Consider the following 17,988-nt stretch of genomic DNA (forward strand, 5'->3'; position numbering starts at 1 on the left):
TTAGCTGCCACCATACATTGTAAGTTTTGATTTTCAATTTGCAAAATTTCACATCAAGGAGCAAAGCCCAAAATGGGACAATGCCAGATGTGAACTTAATGAAGCTCTACTCTACTTCTCCTGTTCTCCACCACCTTAACTCTGCTCTCCGGCTCCTTGTCTCTTCCGTGAGGCCCTTCTACCCCTCTCTCTACCCCCGGGGGCTCTCACCTTTCATCTAGCTGTACTTTGAGCTTCCGAGTTACTGTGCTTTTTGTTAACTGTTCCGTGCTGTCTCACCCTGTACCGTGTTTCTGTCTGTCCGTGTACGGCGCTACGGATACCTAGTGGTGCCCTATAAATAAATACTAATAATAATAATAATACTGAAAAATATTACCTTTCCAGAGCACTACATACAGGTGAAAGCCACACATCTTTAAGATTTTGTCTGATTGCACACCAGAGAGCTTGGCCTTAGACCGAGTGCACCGTCTTGGCCCAGTCATTTAACCATCTTATGACGTAACTACACTCCTTAATTACTATGCCACTAAGGAGTGGATCATGACTGCAGTGAGGAGCATGCAATCTATTCTGTCTTAAGGGAATGAACTCAATGATCTTCTCAAACTTGGCTTCCTCAACACTTTGTAAAATAGAAGAAATGTTCCCTAATATAGATGGGGCTTCCTTTTTAAACCTCAAGTCCATTAAGAAGAAAAAAGATATCTCAGCCAAGACGTATGACCAGGGTGAGCAGCTGAAATGTCTGGGCCTATGTGACTCATAACCTGCTCAATCCAAATCATTCCAAAGCCCCTCTCCTTCCCCCAGTCCCTCCCATCACTGACCTGTAAGCGAGTCGGGTAAGCACAATGAGGTGTTAGCTTGCCATAGTTAATATGTACCAATACCTTGTTTATTACCTTAAAGCTTGAGCTCCCCTAGGCTCCAATATTGTTCAGAGTTTGAATTCTTTGGTCTGTTGTTACTTAAGCGAGCTCCCTATGCCACCCACATATGGTTTATAGTTGTGGCATGCTGCCTAGATTCACATTACCCACTGCCATGGTTTGGAGGCCATGTACTCGTTTATCCCTTTTTACAAGTTTTCTAGTGTTTTTCAATACGTTTGAACTCTTCTCCCTCCATGGTGGCCAGGTTGTTGACTAGAAGGTTGTGCAACACTTTCATCTTTTCTTATTATATTTATCCTCTACAAATGTAAAAGTTGTCTCCCTTAATAGATTAAACTTGCTCAAAAAGTGCACAATGGTACTAACATACCTAAAAAGAATGAGAGCTGATCCCAGTCGCAAGAGTCATTCAAAACTGATAGATAAACAATTTGCTCAATCCTTTTTCGCTTCCTTGAACTAAGTACGGGGGAGGGGATCGGGGGATGGAGGGGTCAGAATTCCAGTGAACCTCCGCTTTAAAAAACATATGCAGTTCCAAAGAACAGATGTCTTATAGCACTAGGCTTGCACTAGCCACTATTTATGCCTCCAACTCAAATCAAATTTCTTTACTTTAACTCAAATACCTTGGGTTGCAAATTACTAGATTTGACATTGCTTCATTGCAGTGAATTTACACATGCTCCTGGCCACCATAAAAGCTAGGGATACTCGGGCTCAGTTTACGGAAAACTGAGCCCACCCAAACATAGCCGATCCGAGTACCGAGCGCTCCCTTGGAACTGAAACCGAGGCAAAACGTCATCAGCCCATTTCGGGTCTCGCAAGTTTTGAATGCTATAAATACCGCCCTCCACGGAGATCCTGCGCCGTTTCACAGAAAGACACAGAAGAGGTTGCAGGGTTGTTGGCAGTCTCCAGTGCAGTTGGGCAACGTCATAGCTAAAACAGAAAGAGGAGGGGTGGCAGTGTTCTTCAAGGTGTCCAGTGACATTCAACAGAGTTATAGCTCACACACAAACAGGAGAGGTGGCAGTTTTCAGTGCTGAAAAACAAATTATAGGGCTGGCAGTATTCTTTAAAGGCTCCAGTAACATTGTACTGTGCCATAGCTCACCCACAAATAGGGGAGATGGCAGTGTTTAGTGGTGAAACAGAAATTCCAATAATAAGGCTGACAGTGTTGTTAAAAGTCTCCAGTGACATTCTACTGTGTCATAGCTCATACAGAAACAGGAGAGGTGACAGGGTTCAGTGCTTAAACAGAAATTCTAATAATAGGGCTGGCAGTGTTGTTAAAAGTCTGTGGTGACATTCTACTGTGCCATAGCTCACCTACAAACAGGAGATGTGGCAGTGTTTAGTGATGAAACAGAAATTCCAATAATAGGCCTGGCAGTGTTGTTAAAATTCTCCAGTGACATTCTACTGTGTCATAGCTCATACAGAAACAGGAGGGGTGGCAGTGTCCTTGTCAATTTCTAGTCTCCAGTCACATTGTGCGTCACTCTCCAGTCTTCAGTAACATTGTTCTTGTCACTCTCCAGTCTCAGTGGCGTTGGTCACACAGAAACAAGGGTAGCAGTGTTCTTGTCACTCTCCAGTTTTTAGTCATGATTATACTTATCCCTCTAAGTCATGTGCTAAGAATTGCCCAAAAATCGTGACAGCTCCGTCGTAAAATGAATTACAAATTCCCAGAGGAAGGCCTTTACTGGCCTTTAGACCAAAGTACAGAGACTTTGTAATGGTGGATTCCAGCAGGGATTAATTAGTATTGTGTGAGGATTATGTACACACTGATGAGGGTAATGATGATGACAGTGTAGATTGCAGGTGCTGGGATCAAGCTGAAAGAAGGAAGCTATCTGATGCTGGAATGCTTATTAATATTTGGGTAAAATGATATGTTGGCAATTTTATGTCTTTCTACAGTTAAGTTTCATCTTTATTAAAGATGTGTTTTTTTCTTTAAAAAGGTAAAAGCTTTATTTTTTACATTTATTTTGACATTTATGTTATAGAGACTTCAGTAATGGTGGTTTCCTGTGGGGATGAATTAATACTGTGTTAGGATGATGTACACACTGATGAGGGTGAGGATGTGGCTGAAGACGATGACAACAACATCTTGCCATTGTAGAGTTCATTGACAGCACTGTTACCTTTGCAGTCTTAAGCCCACTGTTAGCTTGTTTTGTGGGGGGACCAAACAAACCAAGTACTTCAGCCACAAAAGTGGCACTCCTTGTCGCTGAAGTGCTTGGTTTGGTAAAGTGTGCATGTCCTTTTTAAGATCCATTATAAGGGTGGCTGGGAGGGTCCTAATGACAATTCCATCTTGCACCACTTATCTTTCGAGCTACCGCTGTGTGCCAATGTTATACCTACATGTGCTATAAGTGCTGAAATTTGTTTTCAATCATCCTTTCAATTGCTTCTCTCCCGTACATGTGACCACATACTTTGTTTTTGACTGCGTTCACCATCTCCAACTGTGTTATAGGAGTGCTCTGGGTGACGGCGATCTCCTCGTCTTCATCTTTCAAATCTTCGTCTGAGCGACACACCCATTTGTTTTCTCACGTCTCTTCGCTGTTCTTTAAATTGGACATATTTATCATCCTGCCTCAGGGCCTCTTCTGTATTATTCTTCTGAAGCACAGTGTATCTCTCATGTATAATCTCTCTTAAATCCGGGATCTCATCTTGTGGCTCACGTTTTAATATAAGTACGGTCTCAACTGCATCTATATATTGGTTTAAGTCTCTGTTCAATGCAGTGTATTCCAACATCACAGATTCCATGCTGCCCACATGTTCTGTGTCACAGTCTGTCTGAAGCAGATGTAATGCCACTCCAGTTGTAATATCCATTCCTGCGACTACAAAAGTTTGGCAGTTCTTCAGGGTTGAGAGGGAGGTATCCAGAGAGAAGGAGGTGTTTAAAGATGCAGCACAAGCAGACATGGTTTAATAATGTAGAGTTCATAGGCAGCTAAGATATTGGTAGCTTGTTATGTGAGGGCCCAAACAAACCAAGCACTTCAGCCACAAAATTGGCAGTCCTTGTCGCTGGAGTGCTTGCTTTGTTAAACTGTACATGTCCTTTTCAATATCTTACATAAGGGTGGGTGGGAAAATTCCATCTTGCACCACTTTTCTTTTCTGCCACTGCTGTGTGGCAATGTTCCCTAGATGTGCTATGAACTGCCATGTGTTTGTGTCGTTGCTCTGTCGCTTAGCATCCAGCCAGGTCGCAGCAGTCTTTGTCCGAAAGTGTATGAAAATAGTATTGTGACCTGTGATGACTGCAAATTACTGGAAATTAGTGTTATTGAGGTTAATAATGTAGGAACAAAAAAAGAGCAAAATTATTTGATTTTAGCATATTTTAGGTATTTTTCTAAAAAATACAGATCCAAAACCAAACCAAAACACACGAGGGTGGTTTTGCCAAAACCAAAACACAAACTTAATCCAGTTCCAAAACCCAAACACGGGGTCAGTGAACATCTCTAATAAAAGCAGGTTTAGTCAAATATAATAAATTTAGATCTCCAGGTTTAGGCATATCACAGCCATGAAAATTGACTATACTTGCAAGGCTGCTGTATCTATTTCAAATGGAACCTGAAAATAGCCGTGGCCTATTGTAAAGAGCAACACAAGGCCATTCACCAATTCATCTGGCCGGACAGAAAATCTAAAGTAAGAAGGCGTACAGGCTGCAGATCATATAACTTTATTTGCATCTCATCCAACTTGGTCGTACTGTAGAATAATTCACATTTTCCACAGGCACGACTATTATTGCTTTTCTGAAGTGGACTGCTAACATCTTAACGATAGTGCCATTCTTGACAGCATGCCTGCTTTTGCGGACATTCAATCAAGATAGCATATCCCAAACTCTCTTTTTCACCAAAATCGCCATTTCAAACGGTGCAAAAATGCAAAATGACAAGAAATCTTGACAATCTAGGATTACCATGGAGACTTGATGTTTGTCCCACTATACGGCTATATCTCATCTTTTCTATATATTCCATTGTCATGGGGATATCTCCCTGTGAGAAAAAGAGATAGGGTGACCTGTGACCCTGACAACTGGAGTACAATAAGAAAAAAATCCCTAAAACCTCTATATGCATAAACATTAAAAAAATGCATACAAACACTCTAGCATTTTGTGGGACTCTGAAGTGTGACAGTTAAGGGTCCAATAGTTCTGAAAATGACAAGACAATGTGGAGACGTCCTTCTAAGCAGGTAAAAACATTCTTCTCATCACTGGCTTCTTTCCTCCCATTATATGAACATGCTATTCAGGCTTTGATGAAATATTTTACATAGCCTCCGCCACACCGCCCCTTCTTTTGCACCCCATAGGCACCCCAAGTTTGCCCCCTTCTTAATACATTTTTTAACTAGCAGAAGTATTATTATGATTCACGATGTTACCAAAGTGACAGGCCTGGTGTAGTCTTCTATGTTTGTTAAACCTATTACCTGTACCAAATTCTGATATACCCAGAATATGTTATCACCTCAATATTGTACCCAGCCTTAGCATGTCTTTTCCTATAAAAAGAGACTTAACTTAAAAAACTGGCTCAATCCTGACATATCAGGCATCCGTCTCAACTCCTCTGAATATAAACTTTCACTATATGCAGACGACATCCTCTTGACTCTTACTAATCCTCTCATTTCCCTCCCTAACCTACTTAATGACCTTCCCCTCTTTGGCAATCTTTCCAATTACAAAATCAACCCCTCTAATTCTGAAATTTTAGATCTCAATATCCCCCCAACACAATCACAAGGACCAGTTTTGACTTTCGTTGGCAATCTGAAACTGAAATACCTTGGGGTTTAGTTGACTCGCACTTATGAACAATTATATACTGCAAACTTCTCCTCTCTTTTTGCTGCCATCAAAGCTGACCTCCTCAAATGGGACAAACTCACAATGTCTTGGACGGGACACATAAACTCCCTTCTTTTTGTACTTATTTCAAACCCTCCTCCTTAAGGTCCCAGCAATCTCCTTTAAACTTCTCCAACAGTTGGCCACTAAATTTATTTGGTCGGTAAGAAAGCCGTGGATTCGCATGAACATCCTCGATAAACCCTCACAGGACGGGGGCCTTGGAGTTCCCCATTTTCTTAAAAACTACCAAGCCACTCATCTCACCCAGTGCGTCCTCCTCCATTCCGCCCCTGCCATAGAGTCTGGGTTGATGCTGAAGCTGCTCTTTCCGACACCTATTCTCCAGCCTCACTCCTGTGGTTGAAGCCTCACCACCTCCCCCCCTCCCGCAACTCCCTCCCACCCTAGCATTCTCACTCACAAGCTTGTCCCACACTGTGACTTCATACGGTTTGGTCTCAAATGCCTGGCATATGACTCCCCTATAAAATAACACTACCTTCCCTATAGGTACACACCTGACTCAATTCCCATCTTGGACACGACGTGGCAATAAGTTTCTTACATTTGCTGACCTACAAACCGGATACCATATCCCCTCATCTTGCTTCTGTCAATATTTACAGCTTCGCCACTTTTATGATACCATTAGATGTACAGTCACTGATATCCATCAGACTTCCCCTTTAGTATTTTTCTGCTCTCTTCGCTCTTTCTCCAGAGGCCTCAATTCCACCTTCTATTGTCTCATTCTACAACATAATTGCCACCCTCAAAGAGCCACATGAACTCAAATGGGACATGGGGGAGGAGCTCGATACAGAGGACTGGCACAAAATTCGCCTAAATATAGCTAAAACCTCGATTTGTGTCAGAATTAGTGAATATGCTCGTAAAATTGATTATCGATTTTATATGGCCCCACACAGGCTTCATATTATCTACCCGAGCACCTACCCACTGTGTTGGCGCATGTGTGGTCAGCTGGGTACCCTGTCCCATGTTTGGTGGCACTGTCTGAAATTATTCCCCTTCTGGGCCTCTATTCATCGTTTTATCTTCAACATTACTCAAATTTCTCTCCTTGCCTCTCTTTCCTACCCTTTACTATCTCGCCCCTGCCCGATGTTCCTAAACATACTCAAAATCTAAACACACATATACTCAGTGCAGTCAAATGCCAGCTTGCACTATTTTGGAAAAATCCTGAACCCCTTCTCTTCCTTCCATTATCGACCGCATACGGCAGGTCTACCACATGGAATTCATCACAAGTATACTACGACACACTCCTGTCCATTTCTCTCGGGCCCTTGGCGCTCTAATCAATTACCTCTTACATAGTCAGCGTAACGTTAGTACTGCCAACTCATATCCACACACATCATAGTGAACAGTGACTTCCCCTCCCTATTCCCTTCTCTCCTATCACTTTCTCCACGTACAATATTGTTTATGCACAGCTACATTTGCTCCTCTCGATGCCGTGCATATATGTACATTCGCTTATGTATATCTCCTCTAGTGCAATTCCCTACTGTCATGTGTGCCTGGCTCAACTGAACAACCTGTATCCAGTTATGCTGTTGTAAAATTTAATAAAAAATGTTTATTCAAAAAAAAAAAAAAAGAAAGAAAGAAAGCAAGAAACAGGGTGAGAATTCATTTTTCACATGACTGTAAATCAAACTAAGTAAGCAGCTGTTTGAAGTTATCCCTTTAAACACAATACTTGTTCAATTTAAAGTTTGTAACAATAAATGATTATAACTGAACATTTTGTGTGTAATGGTACAAAGTTTTGGGTAGAATTCATTGTATTAAGCTAAAATACAGAGATTTACTTACCTAGGATTCTGTGTTCTCCTATGCTCCCAATGGTCTAATGTTGCTCTGGCCTGTTACTATTGTATGCCTGTACCAAACAGACAGGGCTGTTGTTGATGCCCCTTCCCTGTTAACTTTCTATTTATGCAGAAGCATGGGAAGCTTTGGAGAAATACACACCCCAGGTAAATAAAACACTGTTTCACCGTTACCCAAAGCAAAATTTTAAGTTCTTCTTTATTTGGGTTACATTAAAGCAGATTGTCAATTAAGCAAAAGTAAAGCTATACTGGACAAAAGCTGTGCAATATAGAGAGGCCTATTTATGACAGAAAGAAAAGTCCCAGTGAAAATAGCTTTTTAGGATTTTCTCCCTATCTATCAAGCCCTCCCTGCCTGTACAGACTATCGCCTGGTATCACTGCTACCTCTGGACAGAGGCGGTACAAGTACCACCTCCTATTACACCTCAGGTATAGGCGATAGCAGAGGCTCTGCAATGGAAAAAATGCTTTATTATTTAACTAAAACATTTCCTTAGGTCAATATACTAAAATTATATATTTTGTTCTAGTTTTTTCCATATACAGTATATATAATTTTATAAATCTTTTTATTTTTTTTATGAAAGTGGAACTGCGCATGTATGAACTAGCAATGTCCTGGACTGACCAGCTGAGTATCACTCAGCTGCCCTGGCAAAATCGTCGCAAATTATTACAGCAATAGAAAATATAGTTTAGCATCAGGGCAAAGTAAACAAGCCCTATAGTGTTTACATAGGACAATGACCAGGTCTCTCTTTCCTTGTAAAATAACTAAAACCACATACAACATATCTGGACACAAAAAATAAACATATGTTGGGTTTTGTTTGCAAGTATCCCATTAACTCGCTTGAAAATAAATAAAATGTGCAGAAAATTAAGCATATTGTGACATCAAACTGTTTATTTGCTACTACATGCTACTGAACTTCCCACAAATGCTTCTACTCCCTGCAGATAATAGCAAATATCCACAACAAAACTAACATCTTCCAAAATGTTATTTTAAATCAAGCTTTTGTGCACCAGATTGCCAAAAATGCTAATTAAATTGGAATTAAATTATGTTTTCAGGCCTCTTGGGGGAAAAAAAAAGCTTCTATCCGCTATAAATTTTATGAACAAAATCCCCCAGGAGATTTAAAATGGTTTTGGCAAGCTACAGCATGAAACATTAGTAAGTGAAAAATACAGAGTATGCTCTGTTATAGAGTTAATATTTAACAGTAATATACAGTTGAGACACGTGTATATGAACTAAAAAAACCAAAAACTTAGCAAGTGCAGTAATATATCAGAAGCACTGTTGCTGGTATATGAAGATATACTGCATACAGTATGACCACAATTGGGGGAGATGTGGATTAAATGTATGAAAAGAATAGGTGAGCGTCCTCAAGTAGTCAGGGAAAGGCGTGTCATCACACTTCTGGTGATGGGAAGAAGAAGTGGGCTGGGCTTGAAGATACCATATGCGCCAGTATGGCACATTCCTGCCTACCTTGTAGGTAAGTGTCCCTCTGGGAGATGTGCCTGTTCCTCTTGGAGATCAGAAGATGTCGCCCTAAACCAGTAGTCTTCCGGGGGAATAAGCGACTTTGATTTACATTTTGTATATTTTACAAAGTGAAGCAGTGTAAGTTATTTTTCAATGTGCTGCAAGTGTTCCAAGACCTATAAAAAAAAGCACTTGGTCCGTGGAAGCTTGTTTTATACATGATTAGATAGATAATACAAGAAACTGGTTTCATTCCAAATGAAATTTTGTGTATTATAAGAAATAATGCACCAGCCAGTATAAAATAAAAAGCATATTAAAAGTCGCCAAGGAATGCCATGGTTCATATATAAGTACTGCCACCTTTACCTTTTATATGGTTACAACATTGCATGTTGACTATGCACCCCCTTATAGTTTATAATAAGCAGTACATTATGCCCACTATGACAGTCAATTGCTGTCATACATGTACAAGCTCCAGTACATTATACAGCTATAAATTGTGTGTATATATATATATATATATATATATATATATATATATATATATATATATATATATTTTCCTTTCTGTGTAATGTGTTTCCGCCAGTTCAACCGTACAGTGGTGTGCATACACTTCTGTGTCTTGTGTATAAAGAAGTTTACAAGTCACAGACTTAAGATCATAAGATTAAAGAAAGAGTAATAGAGAGCACACATTATATAAAACAATTGATTTGGCATAGAACAACATTTGATTTGAATGTTTTAGAGTTTTCATTTATCTGTGCACTGCTGGCCTCTGTGAAGACAGGAGCAGCGGAGGTGTCATGTATTCATGTCTATGAACACAGCATCAGTGGTTAGCAATAAAGTATATTACAGTTATGAAGGCTGCCAATATTTTTACATTCATTAACTAATAAGAGCACTGATTGACAATTTTTGGGATTTTTTTCTGTTTAGTTGTTGCTAAATTGGGTGACTTTGGCAGACAACAGCTGATATAAACTAAAAATAAAACAGCAAAGGCAGGAAACAAAACTGTTTTAACTGGCACTGCTAAACTGTGTGGGAAATAGAATAACGAGACATTTATTAAATGTAACTGTGTACTTAAGTATCACATCTTTTTGTCACTTTAAGCTTGCCAAAGGAAAAACATAGCACTCAAGCAATACATGTACTTCCATAAGCAATTCATAAAAGCTGTAGGGGAAATGTATGAATTATGTAACATACTTAAGTCTAGAAACATGCTTTCATTTTTAGAATGCTTTAGATTTATTGTTAAATAGTTCAATAAAAGGGTAAGTCTATATAATTTGCGGTATCTAAATTACTTAGGCTCTAAATAAAATTTTATTATTTTTCATTCATTTCTACCAGACAGCTCACTACACCGCGTGCTGTACCTAGTCCTTAAGCTGACATTACTTTCATTCAATGATGAATTTAGATGGCAGGGGAAGGGGCTTGGAACACGGCCTTCCTAAGGGGTATCGTTTCACTGGGCCATTTACAACATACAATTGCAGTAACCTGGGAGAAAGCTAGTGGAAGTACAGGGGGCATAGGGTCTGTGCATACTTGTATGTGTATGTAGACATAGGTAGATGTGGAGTTATCATTGGCTTTGTGTGTGCTGATAGGGGACATACCATGTGCATGGCATGAACTGTAATTCTGTAAATCAAGCCAGATATTCTCATTTGTGACAGATTATGATTCTAAATAATTGTAGGAAAGAAAAATATGCCAAAACGGATTTGTGACAAACCTGCTGTAGCTTATGAGGAGTGTCAGTAATTGTGTGCCATTTTACACATTTGATAATCAGGGGAGAGATTAACAATGTGATAAAATATTACAGGTGTTTACCTCCAAAGTACAAAAAACAAAGAAAAATGAGTTTATACAAAATTATATTATTCTCTTTAAATGGCAAGGGACATATAGATGTTATTGCAGATATCCTTCATGAAGCTACAGTCTTTTTTTCCTGTTGCTATCAGAAGATATCTGGCATAGAATGACAGTTGTTTCAGCCAACACTGTGTGTGAAGTTATAGGTTGGCTCTCAGGTCAGATTATAAATACCAATGTAGTAGATTTTCTAGACCAGTCTAAGATGAAGATATAATAAAAGTGCAATATTCCTTTTCTCATCAGAAGCACACGGAGAGAGAGCCAGTGCAGTATCCACTGCAACATCGTAGGGATTGCTAGCATGGGAGGATGGTATTCACATCAGCCAAACATTTGGAAAAGATATGGAAGTGACTGATGCCAATTGGTTCTGCACTCACTAGCTGTCATTAACTGCTTTATGAGCCCTGATATCTGTAGCTTAGCTCTTCATACATCTGGTTTGAGGTACTTTATTACAGCTGAACCCCCTTACTAGGAAGGAGGGTTTCCAATAATGGGCAGGCCCATTTGAATTGGCATAAAAGACACATATGACACATATATGGTCAGGGTAAATGGTGCCAGCCTTTCTGCTCTAAAGCTTTAGACTCTGTGTTACTGGCAATAGGTAAATGGGGTGCTTCAAGAAGCTAAAAAAATGCAGGTTGGCACAGGCAGGATTCTAACGCTCACAATTCAGGTGAAGCTCCTAACAAGGAAGAGAACAAACATAAGCTAGACCTGCGTGCACTGTCATTTCTATTCAAAACTATACAACTTATTACAATCAATATTTATGCAAATGAGGTATATTAATGGACTCCGAACCAATGCCTCTGTGCTTAAGTGACATCACTAACCCCTAGTGAATTGATAGATTGAACTCTTATGAAAATCAATCCAGTACACAAAATAGCTATCTATTGCTTAAATTCCACGCTCAAAAATATTTACGCAGGTTATGCCATATGAGGTCAAAAACATTTTGAAATATATATACTAATGTTATGTACATCAAACAGTTATTGGCAGAAGAACAATTTTTTTTTAAGGTAATCATATCTATGTTTTATATTAATCTTTGCATTTTGGTCAATTTATTATTGACCAGAAGGCAGCACTATAAAAGCTATATATCAATGTGTGTATGTTGCTATAGTGAAGCCAATTAGCAAAAGCAGAAGACTGAGTAGCAATTTCTTAACCAATCATCAGCTCAGAATAAACACTTTTTACTGAATCCATTAAAATAGGCTTGTTTTTGAATGGCTAATATTTAACACCTGCCAGGCTCATATTATTGTCAATTTCAATTATACTCTCTTTGACAACTAATTTTCTAAAACACAATAAATATTGGCCATTCATTTCCAGCTGCAGCTGAATCTAAAAATAACGACTTACCATGAAATGTCACTTTAGGCTGTCAGCCAGAGAACACAGATACTGTGATAAAATAGGCCATTGCTGGGCCTGTGACAGACTACACAGGACTTCACATATGACATACAACACAGCCCCCATAGATTTGTTGTCAGATATGGTTGGGTTAAGAAAAAAAAGACTTAAATATCACTTATCTATATGGAAACTGCATAGCAATGTTAGTGGCATTTTTACCAGTCATATAAACAAAACATTTATATGCTGATTAAATATATTTATGCATTCACAATGGTTAGAACAGTATATTAATATGTGTTTTATACAAACGCTTTTAACTCAATGTCCTATATTTTTGTGGCATTGAACCAAGTAATAGACATGTGTTATTTCAGAAAAAAGGCTAAAATCAGCTTGATGTGTTTTGTGCTTAGTTTTAAAATAAAAGGTTTAGTTGTTAGCGAATCCCATGTACTGTTTTATTTCAACTACAATAATAGTGTGCAATATGCCATTCTTTCTAACCCAACTTGCTTCTAATTAGTGCCGAGTAAGGAATTTAGGTACACTGCAGCAGTACTGAGGGAATTCTTAATATCATTGGCTGTTATACTAGGATTATCACAAACACAAGTAGATACAAAGCTCACCAGATATATCTACGCATAACGTATCACAGATATCAATGTAAAGAAATCCTTGGGTATTAGGTAAGATCACGTTTTGAGTTATGTTTTGTTGTCACTTGAAGACTAGAAACAACTAGCAACTCTTGATGTGGGTTCAATAACATCACCAAGCCACTACTAATTCAAACATATACTCAGGGAAATTTAAAAGACTATTTAAATTATCTAATTCTACCAGGGGGTATTAAATGACAATATGTCATGTGAAATACTAGAGCAGGAGTTACATAACCCTAACATGTGGCATTGCTATTGTGTGTGAATGTTATTTAAAAGCAGGCTAAAGTATTAGTCTGAAAGAAAAGAAAGTTCACGTTGGTTTTCTTTTATCCTGTTTTGTTAACTGTAATAAAAAATATTTATATACAGTATTGTCTCCATGTTCATAACAACTGCTCCTGTTTGTTGACAACTTCATGCACTATCCATCCGCCCATCTATCTATATGAGTATCAATCCATCCTTTGATTCTTGACCAGACGGGCACATCACACTTACGTACTGGCAGCTAAGATATACTCTGTATTAGAGGATATCTACTGACTTCTTCACTTACAAAGTTTGACAAAGCGTCACTACAAGTGCAGCACCTTTGTATGAAGTGCCCAGCATCACATTGTTTCACATCCCCAGCATGGAAAGCCACTGCTGCTGGATATATAAACTTTTGGAATGATGGCAATGTCATGTGTGTATACTGCAATGAATATAGAGCGCTGTCAACGTTTATAAATAATTAGTCTGGTAGATAAACTCTAATAAAAAGTGTACATTGAAAGGCAAAACAGCCGAGTAGGATGTTTAATTAACAAAAATTACCAATAGGAAATAATTAAGAGTAAGTCAGGGAAGTGCAAAAATGCAGCCACCCTCTGCATATTTGATGTTTGTGAGGTCATGGACCTATTTTGTGCCAATGCGCCCATTGTTATTGGAAATGCACATCAAGATGGCATAGTCTGCAGGTGCTGAAACATTCTGCATCTTCTCATGGGAGGAGCTGGATGGATTTGATCATTCTTAGAGAAATTTGGCCTGGTTCCATAGGATTTTAGTTTATAGGACAAGTTAGTTCACATTTCTGCTATACTACATAGTTCCTGTGGTACTATGTAATAACAAAAAAAAAAAAGTGGTTTCCAAACAGACAAATAAAGAAATGAAAGTTGCTCAATCAATTTATAGGCTATAGCAGGTGCGTGAAAGGGTGGGGTTATCCTAAAAGGAACAAACACACAGAGAGATCCCCCAGCACACTGCTATAGCCAGCAACAGATCTGCTATTTCTACTGTAGATAAAAATGCAAAAGTCTTAGTTGCACACATTTGCAAACGTATGTTAAAGCCACCTGCCACTCCACAGCGCTTTTGCTAATAGGGTGGTCCTAACTCTAAACAATGAGAGTCCCATATATTTGGGCCATACATATGTGTTTTTGGTAAGTTGGCTCTCAATTTAAAAACACATATGTATGGCCCAAATATATGGGACTCTCATTGTTTAGAGTAAGGACCACCCTATACTAGCCGTGGAGAGGCGGGTGGCTTTAACATACATATGCAAATGTATGCAACTGAGACTTTTGCATTTTTATTTACAGTAGAAATAGCAGAACTGTTGCTGGCTATAGCAGTGTGCTGGGGGATCTCTCTGTGGTTTCCAAACAGAGTATTTAATTTAGTGCATTATTGCAATTATTATTAGAGCAAAAATCACAGGTATTTTGTTGAGACAGCATAGTGCGATTAATAAAATGCTCTATTCCAAGTAAAAGGGGTTCCAGGAAAACCCTATTACTTGCTTTGCTTACTATGTACAGCCTTTGGGCAAAGCTAAAAAATGTTAAATCATCTGGGGACTGATCTGCATTAAATGAGATTCAAGAGTCCATTTATAGGGGCATTCCCTAGTTTGTGGGTTTTCTTCCTGCAAAAGGACTAGACTTTTACAGGAGCTCAGCAAGTTCCAGTAAATGCGAGTCATCCCTTTGGTTTAGTTTTTTTGTTTTTTTTTTAACCATCCAGCAGGATTTGATGCAGGTACATATGTTTATATGTGCACAAATTACCAATGTAAAGTGAGGCTAAGAATCTCATGAATACTGTGCAGAGTCCAAGGTAGGGTTAATCCACTACTGTCAATTCTATATTTTAATCATACCTGCAATGATGAATTCTATAAACACAGTGATCAGTAGAGAAGAGCTCTATGTTGCCATCTACTGTCCATACATAGCAGTGTACATGTACATGAAAGTTTTGTGAAAATTTCTGAAAATGTGAATGCATTACATGTAGCCCACGCATGGGTGTAGCTTAAATAAAGATCAATAGTAGTTCTCGCTGCAGGGGAAGCATTAATTAAAATTCCATGACACATAATACACCTCATAATATTTCCCTGTTCCTGCTGCACCACTACAACCATTAAGAGTACAATAGCTATTGCTAAATTAACATTTGCATTTAAACCTAGAATAAAAATACACAGTTACTTTCTGTAAATTAAATATGCTGGATATATGATGTACTTCTCAAATTCCATTTTTTTTACTCTACTTTTTAGTGTTAATTTTTATTGTTAATCTGCAGATGGCCGAAAATTGTGCCTATCAGGTACCGTAATTCATTCATGTATGAGGACCTCAACCACATCAAATCACATGTGAAAATTGGAATTTTTACTTAAAAACTGCATTTCCATCTAAAATATAGAGGCCTAAATTGTTACTTTCAGTATAGCACAACACAGTGTAATACTAGTGTTTGTATGGGCTTGTTTTACGTGTTCCTCAACACAGACAATGACTAGGTTTATAGGATTCAGGCTGAACTGGCACTATGTGTGTGCATTTATGTGCCTGAGTGAGGAGAAATAGATTGTAAGCTTCTCTGGGCCAGCAGCTGATGTCAATGGATAATGATTATCTGACTAAACATTTCTGTACAATATTTGGCTCCAAATATAAAAAGGATAATAATAATAAATAACAAACTGCAAAAGCAGCTATGCTCTATATTTTTAGCAAAAATTGTGACATTTTGAGCACCTATTGCTTTCCAGCCAAAAACAGAACTTACAGATTCACGCTTCCCTTGGGATTTGCTGTGAGACCGAGAGCGGGAGATGTTGCTGAAGAAGGAATCTTTCTTCCCTGCTGACAGAGGAGGAGAATCTGTGTGGTCATGGCTTCCAGGCAAACTCTCAATGCTGGGAGATGAAGTCACGTTCTTGGAGCCTTGGCCTGGAAAGAAATACACAGAAAACAGAGCTTCAGAATTGCAACTTGTTAGAATAGCTTAGGCTCAGCATATGTACTGCTTTGTGGGGGAGAGAGAATTTAATGCTTAAAAATATAATTGCATAGTCAGCAGTGAAGGGAAACTGGCCCCCTGCAATTTCTGAAATAAAGGCTTGTACATTAAGGCACAATTAATGATCACATTTAGCAGTGTCTTTACTTTGATGATTAAACATCAGAGCTATAATGGCAAAAGTTAGGATGACACTGGTTTGATGAAACCGTGTTCTCCTGAATTCCTTTCTAGCAGTAAGAAATCATAGAAACAGTGCCATCTTCACAGCTCAGTGACAAGGTGTAAAGTTGGGATTTACGCAGTAGTAAAGATGCTTATTTAATAAAAAAGCAAAACTTCAACTTATGATTCTGCTGCATTATTAAAACGGTGCAAAAGTGCCAACTCCTAAAGTGAGCCCGTCACAAATTTTCTTAACTTACCAACTAATATTCAGACTTATTTGCAGATCCGATCTCCCTAGGTAATCCAGCCCTGTGCTGACCAGTCGAGGCTGGTTTGGTACCACACTGCAGGTTTCTTTGCTATAGTGTCACTAGCACAGGCTTACAAAACCTTTTGCTGGTAATAGTAAATTCAGGGGAACCCCACGCTTTTTTGTCCTCTCAACATTGCAAGTACCAGCCTTGGGTGGCAGCACTAGGGTTGGCTAAGCTGTTTGGGGGTGGAGGGCATTCCGTATTTTAATTATTATTATTTTTTTTACATTTATTGCATTTTTTTTTGTGAATTGACGTTTTCAGTATAGATTGACAATGATACACTGACACACACAGACTCACGGTGAGAGAGACTGACACACAAACCCAAAATGACAGTGACTGACACATCGACTGATGCTCAGGACCATGACTAGCCAACTGGAGGTTCTGGGAAATGTGAGAATAGCTGACCGCTGACGGTGAAGGGTAGCCATGCTAAGAATACAATTAGTCTGTCGGGGAGGGATCTGAAGATCCTTCATCTGTGATGCTCTCCCCATAGGAAATATTGTCTACCATCATCTTCAGATGGTGTTAGCAATCAGGAACAAGCTCTAAAAAGTGAAGCTTTTCGGTAAAAAGATCCATACTGCAGTCCCCACTGAGAATAATGCGGACTGCAGTATTATATGGTAGAGTGCCTAATGCAGGAGATATATCTGATATCTCCTATTTTAGGCTAATGTTAAATAGCCCCATAACATAATTTTCCCTAAACCATGTGCAAATAGATAGTATTAGGCATGATAAATAGGCCTCAGTAAATGTGACATATCTGTAGTTAAGTGTGGCCTGTTCAGTGTTGTCTGCTTCATGTGTTGTTTTCTGTAGGTTACAGATCCGCTTTCTTTGTGAAGTGACAAGTCATCAAACTTTTTCTTAGTTAAGTCACATTTAATAGGGATCAAACATTAATCACTTTGTGTTCAGTTACAAATAAAGTTTGAAGCCACCATGAATAACAGAGTGGGAGGCTCCCCCGGAAAGAGATTTACACTGAGCTTAATAAT

General features: G+C 38.8%; 1 protein-coding gene across 1 annotated transcript in view; it reads right to left on the bottom strand.

The window, feature by feature from the left end:
- TBC1D5 (TBC1 domain family member 5) overlaps positions 1 to 17,988 on the bottom strand; it is a 317,866-nt gene that overhangs the window by 41,076 nt on the left and 258,802 nt on the right. The window contains exon 17 of the mRNA XM_075212315.1: positions 16,260 to 16,423. Coding sequence (XP_075068416.1) covers positions 16,260 to 16,423 — 164 coding nt within the window. The remainder of the gene's footprint in view (positions 1 to 16,259; positions 16,424 to 17,988) is intronic.

This window comes from Mixophyes fleayi, chromosome 5, assembly GCF_038048845.1.
Source record: "Mixophyes fleayi isolate aMixFle1 chromosome 5, aMixFle1.hap1, whole genome shotgun sequence".
Taxonomy (NCBI): Eukaryota; Metazoa; Chordata; class Amphibia; order Anura; family Limnodynastidae; genus Mixophyes; species Mixophyes fleayi.